At 47.2% G+C, this 14,740-nt stretch overlaps 1 protein-coding gene across 1 annotated transcript; it reads left to right on the plus strand.

The window, feature by feature from the left end:
* Window positions 1–3,623: 3,623 nt before the first annotated feature.
* Window positions 3,624–12,557, plus strand: LOC104460662 (UAP56-interacting factor-like; the record flags this gene model as incomplete). The annotated part of the gene is made up of 8 exons (XM_010081325.1): window positions 3,624–3,780; window positions 7,110–7,252; window positions 9,273–9,400; window positions 10,229–10,310; window positions 10,738–10,781; window positions 10,868–10,942; window positions 11,592–11,703; window positions 12,462–12,557. Coding segments are annotated over 8 exons (837 nt in total), but the record flags the coding sequence as incomplete, so codon positions are not given.
* Between the last annotated feature and the right edge of the window lie 2,183 nt (window positions 12,558–14,740).

The raw sequence follows: 14,740 nt of genomic DNA on the forward strand, positions 1-14,740 counted from the left end.
GGGCTGGGAGAGGCGGACATAAATGAGCCCTCTATTGAAATAGAGATAGGAGACATATCCTCGGGTGTGCAGGCTATTTATAGCAGTGTGCTCGTGATGCTTGCCATTCCTCTGGCACTGAGTATGTGAGCTGTGCATAAACAACTGCCCTTTTATTAACTCCGAAGGCCTGGACTCTGACGCTTGGATGATAGATGTCGGTGGATTGTTGTGTTGACATCTCTGCTGCGGAAGGAAAGTCCACCAGCACCTTTTACTATTGGGTCAGCTTCCTAACTGAAACCTTGTGTCATTTCTTCCCAGCAATGAGCGAGCCACTTGTCAGAAATGACAGAACATTTTCCACTGCGAACTCAAACTAATCATTTGGCTGGTGCACCCTTATTTAATGGTGCTATGAGGATTTACAGCAATAGTGGGTCCCTGATTTTTCTTTAGTTTTTTTCCCATGGTGCTGCACACCCTTCTTCTGTTTGGTGACGTGTGACACTCCCTTTTGCTTTTGCTCTCGCTTTGTGCTTCCCTCAGTCAGACTTCCTGTGGTCGACCTCCATATTCAGTCTGGAAATCACCTTACTCAGGGCAGAAGAGAGAACTGGAAAACAAGAGCCCTAGTGAAGAACTGATACTTTTAGTGTCAGGTGCTTGTTTCTGTGCTTTCAGATATGCTGGGCCTTCCTTGAGTTAGCAGTCACAGGACACTGCAGGAGTTACTCTAAAGCTGCCCTGGTAGAGCTAATTCTGTCTTGAGGGCATAGGGGCACCCTAAATGACCTCTCAAGATCCCTTCGAGCCTTACGTAGTACTCCATTACATTGCTCTGTTAACCTCATCATATTTATGGGCGCAAAAGATGGGGTAACAACTCATACACAAACAAAAAAAATACACTGAAAGCTGACAGACCGGGCACTGGAGCATTCATCTCCAGTGAGCTCTTCCTCGTGCTGTAGATAGCCCACCCTTGGATACCTGCTATCTCCCTCCCTGCAGAGCAAGCAGAGATGCTGTTGATATGCTTCAAAGCAGCTTGTGCCCCAAATAGCCTATGTCCCAAAGGCACACTTAGCTGAGACCATTAGCGCATTCATACCAAGAACATCGCCCAGCCTCTCCCAGCACTCTCTCTTCCTGGCAGACTTGATAGAGAAATCACAAAAGCAGTCACGCAGCCTATTCGCAGCCTATTCTTATATCTGCTCTCGTTTGTTTTCCCTGGGCCTTGTATTAATTTGGACACAGGAGTTTCTTGATAGAAAATGACAAGTGACAAGCACTGGACCTATGATGTGCTGTTCATGATAATCACCCATTGAAAACTAATGGCACTTCTGTGCTTCCACTCCAGTGATTCATTAAGGAGCTGGAGTAGCCAACTGCCTGGGAAAAGGCCCGATTTGGACACTTCTTTCCTCACTAATTTGTTAAAGTAAAGTTAAAACATTTTGCTTGGATCTTAACAGATATGGCTTTATTACTTGCTAAATATTTTCTGGAAGGTTTGAGATTAAAAGAAGAAATTGTTGAAAAATATGAATTAATGAGGAGATGTCCCTTTGCCTTTTCCTTTCCTCTTCATCAGAACAGCTTGAGTTAAGAAGATACCTTTGATTTCAAACCAACTCATTGAGAACTGAGGGGCTTGGAGCTGTTTCTTGACAGAGCTCTTCATCTACAAAAGTAGTTTGTGCCTGGTCCAGATACCTCAACTTGGTCAGGATTGGCAATGAGCTTTCAAAACCCTTTCAGGTATACTCTGGATACTGCAGGTGGATTATAACCTTCACTTGTGTCCCTTGTGCTCTCTCTGTCGTAAAACACAGCACTTCAGTGCAGCTCAGGGGCTGTGCAGCTGGTTATAGCAGCAGTGCCTAGGGAAGCACCCAGGATGCTTGGCTGGGTCCAAACTGGTGAAGCACAGTGGGAAAGTGTCCTTGTGAGAAGTTTGGTGTCATCTTCTCAGTGCTACTAGTATAGTTTTAAACCAAAAGTGCCTAAATCACAGGGAGAGTGATTGGTTGTTTCATACAGACTCTGTGCCTTGGAATCTGCCTTTGGATGGTGTCTTGCAAAGAAATCGAGAAACATTGCATGGCAGAGCTCAGCAGAGTACATTTTCAAAGCTGCCCAATAAGAATTCTGGGTGAGGGGAGTCCTGGAGCATTGGCAGGATATCCCAGGTCCATTTTGCTGCATTCAGGCTGTTTTGTACCCCTTTTGTGGTGGGGTGGTGATGGGGACTCAGAGGTGGGAGGCGGCTGTGCCCGGTCCCAGCACTCGTACTGCAGCAGCACAGGAGCTGGGGGGTTGCCCTCTATCCTGTCTGGAGCGAGCTGTGTGGAGTTCCCAAAGTGTCTTACTGCAGCTGGTAGTGGGGCAAGCACGGAAATCGAATCAATATGTTCAAGGTAAAGCAGAAGAACTGGTTTCCTTGGTGCAGTGCAAGACAGGTCTATACGGGAGAACCCAAGTTTTGCAGAGGAGAGCAGACGTCCACTGCGCAGTCCTCTTGCATTTGGGATATTCTCGCTCAGTTTCACTGGACAGTGGCAGAAGCTAAGAGGTTCTTGCTCTGTGGTTGATACATCCTTATCCATCTGTTTCTAGGTTAGCTGTATTGAGTAATTAAGCAGGAGCATCTACCCCAGATAGTCAGAAAATCAAGAGTCAGGTCCTGAAGATAGTGGAACTTAAAATATGAAGTACTGCTGATATTCATTGTGCATGTTGCATCTATTTGTTTATGGGTTGTTGAGCCATAGAAGTTTCAGGCTTCATCTCATACCATGGAGGGCTAGAAACTTGCTTTGTTTTTTTAAAGCACTGAGGAGAGACGTGTAGGTAGCTGACTCCAGGAGATGGGAATTGAAAGGAAACTGTCCTACAACCGCCCTATGAACCATGACTGTTTGCAGGACCGTGATGTCCCCTTCCTTGACAGTCGCCCTGTACAAGTGAGATTCCTTCCCCACAGCTCTCACGGCTCAGCCTTCGCTGCCCCAAGATTCACTTCTCCCCTTTACAAATCCAGGAGGTAGGGGGACATTCATGCCACTTGTGTTAGCATGACACTTGGAACAGCGTTTGTGTTGTTTATACATCAGGGACACATCCTCTGCACGGGGCAGTGCCCATGTCCCACGCATGGCCGGGGAGCCTTTGGGGTGGCTGTCACAGCGTGGGTGCACCCATGTGCGCTTCTGGACATTCTGCCCTCTTTGACCACCTGGCCCACAGCCTCCCAAGTCAGAGCTTCTCAAAAAATGTTCTCTGCCCAGCAGAGAGCTCCTGGTGCCCCTGCAAAAACACGTTCCCTTATGCTTGCGGGAAATCTGCAGGATAGGATCCCTCAGTGGGACACGGGTCTGAAATCTCTGTCCTGCACACGATGGATACGTGCCAGGTGGTAGCACATTTTTAAATAATTTGCTGTGCTCTAATCTCCAGCCCGCAGAGGCTGAGTAAATTGATCCTATACTTTCTGAGCTAAGCTTAATCTTTTATTGTCCAGCCAGCGTAGCTCACAGAACAGCAAGCTCCATTTTTACTGCAGACAATTGCCAGCACCAATAGTAGGAATCACTGTTGGTAAAAAGTGCAGGTTTTATGGGTTTCCCCTTTGACATTTTGATCTAGATGACATCATAAAACGCCACAGGAAAGAGCAAACAGATGCCAGCGCTGCGGGGGACAGGCGAAGGCAGCAGGTCAAGAACAGGAATTCGGCGTACGGGTATGGGCGGCCCCGTTTCCGCGCCTGGATGCAGAGGAATTTGCAAGGTGGGTGAGCGTCTTGGGATGGCGAGGGCCTGCTAAGCTGGAAAATGCATTTGTGTAACAAAATACAGCTCTGAAATCCTTGTCCTGTCTAATTCCTGTGTGCGTATAAGACGTACTTGGGCTCTGAATAGCTTTTCTCTCTCCAACAATGGGATATCAGGGCCCTTTCAGAGCATAAATTCATCCATTTCTCTCCCTTCCACCTTCTCATGAGTTACTAATTCAAAGTGACTTAATATCTATTCTCTATTCCCTTTTGGCTTTGCATATTTTAATTATGGCTCTTCCTAATCCTCTTTTTCCCAGAACACAAATTACCCCTTCAGTAACTGTCTTTGATAGCTCAGTTATTGGAGCTAATTTGTCACTTTTGCCAACCATGCTATTTTTATGATGAGTTTTTTTATAACACCAACTGATCACACACTAATCTGTTTGGTTCCACTAGCTTTTATTTACAAAACCAAAGTGATCTGCTGCATGAAATGCCATATCTATCAAAATTTTGCCTTTTTTTTTTTTTTTTTTAAATTACCGCTAAATCACTTCATTGAAGATTTTAGTGACATTTTGCAGGAATGTCCTTGCAGTCTTCCCTTGGAGTGCCGGTGGCATATCAGGACAGTGGGATTGCTGGGAGCAATCCTGCTTGTCTCCGATCTGCCTCCCACTCTCATGTTCTTGGTCTCCACCACATGTTGCCTTACTGAGAATCGTTCCGGTTCAAAACAGAATGATGATAATTGCCCTTTGCAAGTTGATTCTTCTGTCAAAAACACAGGATTTGATATTCTTATATTCTTATATTTGACCTACTGCATGCAGAGTCGAATAAATCAAAATATTTTTTAGCTATTCCTTAGAAAGGAGAACTTTTCTCTTCATTTATAGAATTATTTCTGCTAGTCTTAGTATTTCATAGGTTTTAACTGAGTCTGAATTCAGCCCTGCCAAGTGCAGGGATCCACCATGCTGTGTGGTGCTGATGTCAGTAGCAATTTTGGGAAGCTCAGCACGACTGGGAATTTAGCCCATAATTCTTCAGGGGCTCATTTCTCTTCAGTCCCTGCTGAAATGTAGTCCCTTCTGGGCTGAGACATGATAAGCATTATCAAAATGACAATCAAAACAGCCCAGCACTGTAATGACAGAGGATGGAGAAGGGTAATATGCTGATTAAACCAGCAAGAGAATTAATGAAAGCAAAGTGCTGTTATCCGTGCTGGAATATGGCTTAAACCATCTCCCCAGTGGGGAAAAAATGATTTTTAATCAGAAGAAATTTGAATTTCAGATCTCCTTGGGAAAAGAGTCTGTCAGACATGGGGGCTTCTCCCCCCCCAGACTGGAGTTGCTGGGCAGAGCACCAGGCTCTGAGCATGCACCCAAACATGGTGGAGGTCTTCCCCAGCTGCTGATGCTGTGGGGTTTTATTCAAATGTTCTTCCATTAATAAATATCTGCTACTTTTTGCAGCGATGGGGCCTCCAATGTGTGACACTTCAGGATTCACGTGACAGACCAAGGCCATTGTCCCCAGCTGGCGTACACGGGGTACCCCTCAGAGGCTGATGGCTCTGTTGTTAGTTATTTACTCTGGCTGAGGCATGCCTGAGTACGCTGCTGAGCAGAGGCTCTTTAATGTGAACTGACTGACAGGGGCATGATTTTCTAGTCAGGGCTGCCTTTGCATCAGTCCTGCCCGTTGCACCGATGAAATACCCAGGAAAGGCAGCTGAGCTCAGTCTGCCTTGCTGCGGAGGAGGTGCCCTCTCCGGGGTGCAGGAGAGCTGTGCCCAAGGCTTGGGGACCCGCAGGAGAGCGAGCTGGCAAACGGGCAAGAGAGAGGGCCAAGCCCAGGGTGGTTGTTGAAGGGAGCAGGAAAGGGAAAAACAAACTGTGGGGACAGAACCAGGAGGGAAAAAAGGGCCATTAAACACAGCGAGACCACATCTGGTCAAAAAGGCACAGATTGACAAAATTCAAGAGTTTGTCGGGAGAGGAACATTTACACACCCCTACTTCTATGGTGAGAGGGCATCGTTGGGAAAGAAAATGCTTGGGAACAGCCTTGCATTTTTGTGAGTATTCCCAGCCAGCACCTCCGGCCGTAGGGAGCGAAGCACCCCGATGTGTTGGTCGGGAGCTGCTTCCCACGGGCGTGCCCTGGTGCCCTTTTGTTTTAGAGCCAGAGCAGCACAGATCATCTTCACTTGTATTCCAGTGTAACCAGCCCATGCTGGTGCTGACCGGTGTTGCGCACTGGGGCTGAAGCCTTCATTAATCACTACAGTGGTGGCTCCTGACAGCAATGTCACTGCTGCCTCAGAACACTTCATTTCTAATTGCTCCAAGTCATTATAAATTGTTGTGATGTAGGAATCAATGGTATAGGATCAATACATATGTCTAACTGCTCTGTGGTTTGTACCAGTGAGGTTCTGCTGATGGTCCAGGGTTTAACCGCAGTCTCGCTGCCCTCTGCCGTGCACTGCTTTATGCCTGATTTATACTCCCCTCTGAGTATGCACGCACGTTTCATGGGTATAATGACTTGGAAAATGTCTACTTCATTGTGACTACAGAAGTTTATCGTGTGGAGTAATTTGGCTTTAGTGCAGTGTGGCTCCATCTGATGGAGTGCAAGTGCTCTCCTCTCACTCAACACTTCAGCACACTTCAAAATCATAAAGAGGCTTAGGGGAAAACAGTAAATGCAAGATGGGCTCTTGGTGTGTACATACTGTGCAGTTATGTTTAGCAGCAGCAGAAGGTGCCCCCTTCAATATATGCAGTAAGTAAGGATATGTCATGCTAAAAAAAATAATAAAAACAATATATATCAAAATTATGGTCCATTCTTCACTTAGCAAGTGCTATAGTGCGGGCACTCAGAGGTGTTCCAGGCTGCTGTGGGGTTGGCTTCTGGATACTCGAGTCACTTGCATATCTGTATCAAAAGGCTTTTTCCATTTCACAGTTAATTCATAGCAATGTGAGCTCTGACAACAGATTGACAGGCTTCCTGATGCGAGTGTTCCTGCCTTTATTAGCAATCAGAATTGTGGAAGGCTTTTCTCTTCTGTATTCTTTCAAATCTAATAATGTGTTGGTCAGTCCTACAATATAAGAAGAATGTTAGTGAGACACTGGAAAGAAAAATTATTTAATATTCTGCAAAATTAATGTACTTTTCTGGAATAAATGTGATTCTTGCATCACTATTTGTGTAGGTACTCTTATATTAAGTTAATCTTGTAATCTATTTGCAAAACTGTAATAATAAATCAAGTTTTAAAGGATGCTAAAATAAAAGTGTATTTTTGTAGGACCTAACCGTTTTAGAAGAGGATTTGGACAACAACAGTACAATCGGAGACAGTTCAGGAATACCGTACCCGGCCCCAGGAGAAGAGCAGCTGCCGCGTTAAGTGGAGTGAGCCCTTTAAATCGCCAGGCATCGGCTCAAGAGGTAGGGGAGTAAGGAAGGTACAGCTGTTCACAAATGTCATGTGGAGGTCTGCTGGATTTTATGATCCTGGATTACCCCAAAGAACAATCTACATAAAAAATTTACAGGCACCATCTTTCATGTGCCTGTGCACGGCATTTGTATGCATAGGTGAGTACAGACACATGCATATAAAATAGCAATTTTCCAGTTGGTTTTCTAAGCTTATGAGTTGGCATAATTTTACTGAATCAGTTCCCATGGGTTTTACAAAGAAGATTTTTTTAAAATGTGTTTTTAGAGATTTTAAAATATTTCCGTAAAAACAAATTCCATGTCCTCTCGTCTTACTATTATCATTTAGTGGAGGTATGTTAAGATTCACCATTATGTGTCCTCTAGAGCATTTTCCAAAGTCCAGTGAAGTCAAAGAACAGACTGTTGTTGACTTCAGGTGGCTTTGGTTCAGAGACATACTTTTCACTAGCAAGTGGGTAGCCGTCCCAGAGACACTGATGCCCAGTACTATGACAGCCATGGGTCAGATTGCCCATGTGCTTCAGTGTAAAGTGCATTTTTTTTTTAATTTGTGGCTTTCTCTTTTTCAAATTTAAATATTTATATCTGTCTCTGCTCAAAAAAAAAATTAAAAAATTGAAATAATTTTAATTAGATTTTTGAGTTATTTTTAAGACTAAAGAGATGGGAAGGAAGGTATGTGTTCACCATTAAAATAATTCTTACAGCTTTTTTCTGAGTGTCACTAATATTAAACTGGCTTGGTGTAGAAGGTGGAAATCAAGCAGGCAGATAGTCCTCTGTGAGAGGGGGTTGTTTTTTTCTGCGCTGATGGAAATCCACTCAGTTAGAAAGTTGTGTATGCTCAGTAAGCTTTTAAAAAAACCACCAAAGCAGCAAACATGATGGCACATTTAATGGCTGTGTCCTGGGGGTATAAATAAGAGAGCCCTAAACTGAGCATGTATGTGCATGGAGTGTGGTTATTCCTGAAAATAAAGACTGTGATGACTCAGATATTGAGTGTGGCTGGGCATTAACAGAAAGTAATAAGCAGTTGCTAGGAGGCATAATTCTACGGTAGCTTCCATTTTGTAGAAATAAACCAAGTGGGAAGAATGTGGAAACACATCTCAGTTAGTGGGTAGTAACGGTGATGGTGGTTGTCCTACAGGAATAAACGGGATAGAGTCTGCGGCGGTTTGTGTAAGTAACTGCAGGAGGACCTACACTGCTGAGGGGTCTTCTGATGTGCTTCATGCTTCAGGGCTTGGACCAGGCAACGTGCGCATCCAAACAAGAAAGAGTCAGTGACTGAAAAGAAACCTGAGCAAAGCTATAATGCTTGGCTTGTGCGAGATTTGCTCTCCATGGAAAAATCTTGGGTTTTTTTTTTTAATTTCTGCGCCATTGGAATGAAGCATTCTTCCTGGTACTTGTAGTTTCATGCCCAGGAACTGGGGCACACATACTTGTTGTTGACAACAGTGTATACTTAGTCCAAAAGTTGAGACTACAGCAACACTGCTCGGTAGAAATACTCCCGCCATAGATGCAAAAGACCATGGAAGAGAACAGATTTTAATAGATTTAGTGAGGAATCAGTTTCCCACCAAGAAAATATCAAAGGAGGGGAAAAAAAAGCACTCGCAGAGCAGGGCTGTTCTGTTGCAAGACTGCAGAAGTTGCAAAGGAAAAACAGTTGGGAATGAGAATATGGGGAATGCAGAGCACACTGTGTGGGGCTGAGCTCCCTTTGGAGCAATTGCGAGTGGCACTGAATGCATCTGAGAGCAGCGAGGGAACCGCTGCGGGGTCAGCAATTACCACCTCCACTTCGGAGCAGGCTGGATTTCCCCCTAGACAGAGCCAAAGAAAATGCCAAATAAATGCACCAGCTTTTCAGGCAGCAGCAGTCCGTGGAGGGAATGGTGGTCGCGTGCTGTCGCTTGCACTCACTCCCTCTTCGTGCACCAAGATTACGGCGCGGGTGGCAACTGCTGAGCTCTCGCTGCTCTTTCAGGGCACCAAGAACGATGATGCTTTCGCCAAAAGCAGCAGCAGCGGGCAGCTGGAGGGACAGCGACGGCCACCCCCAGGCCCCAAGAGATTCAGAGCAACTGCTGCCAGTGCCTATGCCCCGGGGAGAAGGTAAAATCTTTGGTAATTTTGGGGTTTTTGGTTTTCAGTGATTCCCTGTGCAGCTCCTGCGGCTCTGCTCTCGATCTGTGCCAGCCAAGAGTGGCTACAGCCGTGTGCTTATGCATCATGAGAAAAATACCCCTGGGTATGTTAGGAAAGCACCTGGAAATAAAACAATCTCGTGCTGATAGCTAATAAGTCAGGTATTAGATCTGTCATTTTATTTTAGAAAGCACAGAAAATGTGACTTTTGTATTTTTATTAAACTTTTCCTCTGTCACTTGGGGGAAGACTTTTGAAGGGTGGAATAGAATTTGTTTTCATAAAGGCAGGAAATACCGATTCCAGCCATAAGGGACAGGCAGGGAGGGGAGTCTGTCCCGGTGAGGGGCCGCAGGAGCAGACGCTGCACCCCGGGAGCTGCGAGGAAGGCTGGTTGCCACGCACTGGGCACAGGCTCGGTGCCTGTCTCATTGTGGTCCTTGTGTTCTCTGAGCTCGAAAGGAAGCTCTGAGGAGAGCAGGGACTGAATGACCTCCAGAGGTCTCTTCTGAACAGATTTTTTTCCTATGATTTCGTCCATGATTTTTTTTTTTTTAATGAGAGAGTTCAGAACAAACACAAGCTGTTGTTTCATTTGAGCAGAAAAACGAGTTCTTCTGAAATCCTTTGCTGGCAGAAAAACCTGTTGGGCTGAACTTGATAACACACAGCCTCATTTGCTTCTCAGACTGCTTTTTAATACCACACTGGGTTAGGTATTTCAGCATTAAGCTTTAGGAGAGACCTAGAATCGCACTGACCTATGTCTTTTCCTCTCTCCGGCTTTACCAGCAGGCCTTTCCTGCTAAACAGGGGACCAGCCTTCCAGCAGAGGCGGATGCAGCAGCGGTTCTCCAAAGGCAACTTTCAGAGAGGGGTCAGTATCGAGACATTTTTTCTGCAACCTGCTGATGGTGACAAGCCTTCAGTTTTACCAGCCTTTGCCCAGTTGTATCTTTGCTTCCAAAAGTAACTGTAAGAGATGGATGACTTTAACAATTAATATATTGCTAGGAAAGTATTTGCAGGACAGGCAATTTTTAATGCAGCTTAATATTCTGGCAGCTGGAAAATCGAACCTGGACAGGTGATAAATCTTGCAGCTTATACAGCAGCACAAACAGGGCAAAGTAAAGCCACCCCATACAGATCGCTTTGCCAGCAGGAAACCCAAAATTAGCAGATTTCTTGACAACGTGGAAGGAAAGAGCTATTCAGATATACCAAATGAAATCCTAGAAGAGGAATCATTGTTTCTGAGCGCTAATTCTTTAAGTCTTTTGTTTTTTAAATATTTTTCACAGCAGATGAATGCTAATGGAGATGGGAAACCACCAAGGATGAGAAGGTAATCAGTGAACAAAGGCACACTGCAAACACGACGTGCTCTTTCACGCTCAAATCGAAGCTGGATACATCTCCCTGTCTCAGCAGGTGGCAAGTGAAACCCAGCCCTGGAGCAGTTCTGACGGTTTCTGTGGCTAATCCCCAGGCGGGCCAGACTGGCGTGTAAGTAAATGAGGTGATTTGTTAGGATGGGAGCCCTACAAAAGCTTGCTTCACTTCTTCTGTAACGAGTGCACAATGAATGGTTCAGACCCAAAATGGTTAGCAAATGATGTCTTGTTCCTTTCCCAGCATATCTGAAAGGAGACGGTAATTACTGTGTGGGTCATTTGTTATCCAGAGTAAGAAGCAATGGAAGCGCCGGCAGCACATGGGAGGTGGCAGGCTGGTTGTGCTCGCTGTGGGGTGTTGTGAGGGAAAGGCTGCACACCCCGAAGGGACGCTGCATGCTTGCGGTATAAAAGGAGCACAGAGGCTGGAAGGGCGTAGCTTCACCCCTGGGCTGAGCTGGTGCAGCTGCAGGATGCGGCACCCAGCTAGGGGCAGAAAGAAGGCTAGGTGGGGGCACGTGGCATGTCCTGGGTGCAGAGAGCACCCCATGATAGCCTTGACATGACACAGTCCCCAGTGCTGGAACTCTGCCTGCGCGGCAGCTCTCCTGGCACCGTTTAGACTCATCCAGGCTGCCGTGAGACATGCCATGGGATGTATGGGGCTTGTGGGTGTCTCCTTTACTCCTTGCTGGTTTGCAGATGATAGGAAGTGAGCTACCTTAGCATCCTGAGTGACTGCACATCTGTGCTTTCCCCAGGCCCGGATCCAAGCGCCCGTTCCTGCGAAGCCAGAGGCCCCCACCACGGGTGGCCAAGCCCCAGCCCAAGGGGGTTCTGCTGAGATTCAACTTCCGTGCGATGGCCAACCAGGTAGAGGATCGTCAGTGGGACAGGTGGCACCTCGCACCCTGCAGCAGCCCTGCTGCTAAGCTGTTCACGTCACGCTCAGGTTTTCGGGGCTGCCAGTTGGGTTTATCTAGCGTAACCTAGGAGGAAAGTCCTGTAGCCATGTTGGCTAGGTTGCTGACAAAACTGAAGGCACCTGAGAAGACTGTTCAGCAACTACAGACTCAGCCCAATTTTCCCCACTCTGTTGGCCCCTCTTGGCCTGTCCATGTGCTTGCTCAGAGTGGGGAGATGCTGCTTGTGAGCGGTCCTGTCCAGGGGATACCGTTTCAGTGTCGGTGCTCTCCACTCCTCAGAGACACACAGCATTTCTGGGCTTTGCTCTCTCTTTGCTTTGGTGACCTTCATGGTGCCCCATGTTTTACACTGAAGTATGGTCCAAGAGCCCCAGGGCAGGTCAGAAAGCCTGCTCCACCGTCTTCATTGCCAGTGTTTCTTGTCTGGACGGTTTGGTTTTGCCTAATGCCTTGTGCTCAAATACCATCTGCTTGCTCCTGTTCTTGCCAAGGACGCCTGGTGTCTTGGGGCTGGGCGCTGCTTGGAGGTTTTCCAGCCGCACATAGTCTGTCGAACTCCTTGTCTCCGTTTGCTGAGTGATTTAATTGACTAACTGGCTGTGAAGCACCGTCCTGACTGATAGGCTCTAATCAATACCCCGCTACAAGTTTGGCCATGCTTTTCCACAAGACACGGGACTGACTCGCTCTCCCTTTCCCCTGCAGACCAGCCTGACGCTGGATGAGAGGTTCTCTGGTCTGAGGAATAAGAGGCGCTTTACAGCAGCCAGGAGCGCCGGCCGGACAGTCACCATGCCTTAGCACCGCATGCTCGTCACAGGGACTGCCCATAACAGTCCAAGCCCCGTAACGGGCAGCTCAATAAAACTTGATAGATTTCCTCTGAGATAGCTAATTTGGCAATGTGCCGTCTCCTTCCTTACACACAGAATGAATGAGCTATTGAGGGCAGGGATGAGGCAGGACGAGAGTAGGGGCCAGAGCATGGGGCAGGTGGGACATGAGCAGGGTGGTGGAGGGGGATGAGTGAAGATGGATGTGCTGGGAGCGCTCCGCCCTGTCCTGCTGCCAGGGCACCCCGTGCTGCCCGGGGTGATTCCTGCGAGAGGGATGGGAGACCAGCTCCAAGCCATAGCCATGGAGTCCTCTGTGTTGTGCCATGGGTGGGACAGGGTTGAGGACACTGCCCACCTCTGTGGGAGACAGAGTGGGGAGCAGAGCATGTGTGGGGCTGAGGGATGTGCAGTGGCACCAGTGGGGATGTTCCAACTGCCCACATTCCCCAGCATCCACCTGATGGCCCAGTTTGCTGTGCAGACATCCCTGCCCAGAGGTTTGCAGTGTAAGACCCTGAAAGCTTGCAGTCTTGCTCTGCCCCAATAGTCAGGCCTGAGCACCTTACATTTCTCTTTGGTTTGCTGTGCTGTTCTGACTGCTGCTGCTGCAGGCCCAGTTGCGGGGACGGGGTGAGATGTGATGTGACGTGCTGCTGGGGGTGACTGTCCTTGGTGTGGAGCGCAGACAGGCTGCCCCAGCCCAAATCAGGTTTTCCAGTGCTGCTGTAGTTCTGCATTAGGGATTTCATAGGTGTAGTTCCATCCAGGCTCAAAGAACTGGCATAATTGAAGTAGCAGCTGCAGGAGGGAGGCCAGGCTCTACAGCAGTCTGATAAACACTGGCTGAGATGTTAATGAGCTGGGTCTAGACATTTGTTAATGCGAGTCACTGATCCATTCTCCACCCACTGCTGCAACCCAGTACCGAACGCGCTGGACACAGCCTGTTACTGGGCTCTAAGCTGTACTTATTGAAGTAAATATTTGATAGACTGCTTTACATTTTACACCAAGTGTCTTTAACAAGAGGCTGGACTCAGCGTTGGTTTTATAGGAATGTGTGAAATGTTGTTAGTTGACAAAGTGGTGATGTATGAGTCCAATGCACTGAATAAAAAACCAACTTGTCAAATGTTACCTCTGGTTATTTCCCTTCCTTCAGCAGGCTTCTGGTACAAACCTCTGAGCATGGCACCGTGGGCACAGTATGCGCAGCCACATGGGGTGCTGCCTCGGCACTTTGGGGGAGGCCATCGTCCCTGTCAGTCCCCACTCGCAGGCAGCGGGGCACTGGCCTGGCCAGCAGGCAGTTCACTGCTCACAAAGTTGGCCTCAAAGCACAGCCAAAGCAATGGGAGGTTTCCAGTAGCTATTTTGTAAAATCTTTGCTGTGATCTCTTTTGCCTTTAACGTTATTGGCAAAATTATCAGAGCAGACGTGGCTCTGAGTATGTCCAAAGCACGGTGAATGCAGTGAATAGAGTTTCATTAATGAACTTTGGAGAAGATATCACCCTTTTACGCAAATAATCCAGATGTCAGCAAAGATGAAAAAGAAATGCTGTCACAGATGTCCCTGATTTCAGTTGCACCTCCACTATAAACATTGACAAAAGATGGTAGACTTGCCAAGAAAACCTGATCACTTCTTAAAGCAGCTGTAGAGTCCTGAAAGAACAGCTGGGTGTGCAGCAGCCTCTTGGTGTTCAGAGCACGCCCTATTCAACAAATAGATGTTTTTCAGCACTCTGTACCTTACATTTTTTTAAGCACTCCTTGAATTAAAATTGACGGCTTACTGATAAAAACTACAGTTTTTCTGGCTTGATTCCCCCACAGGGCTGAGTGACTTTGCATGCAGCAAGAGGTGAAACAGGCTTTGCACAGAAGGGCACTGAATTAAAAAGTAGCAAAAAAGCACAACCATCAAGTTACAAGCGTACTGGGAGAGGGCACAGACTCAGTGCACTCCAACAGGCATAAAACACCCCTTTCTGCCACAGCGCTAAAACCACTGAATAATGACGCCTCAAATGATACTGCTGCCGTGCACGGGGCTGTGCGGAGCCCGGCTGCTCTTTGGGGAGGGTGCTCGCGTGATGCAGCTCTGCCCTCACCCCCGCCCGGGGTGTGTTTGGCCGGCCGGGC

Source organism: Pterocles gutturalis, unplaced genomic scaffold, assembly GCF_000699245.1.
Source record: "Pterocles gutturalis isolate BGI_N339 unplaced genomic scaffold, ASM69924v1 scaffold19584, whole genome shotgun sequence".
Classification (NCBI taxonomy): Eukaryota; Metazoa; Chordata; class Aves; order Pterocliformes; family Pteroclidae; genus Pterocles; species Pterocles gutturalis.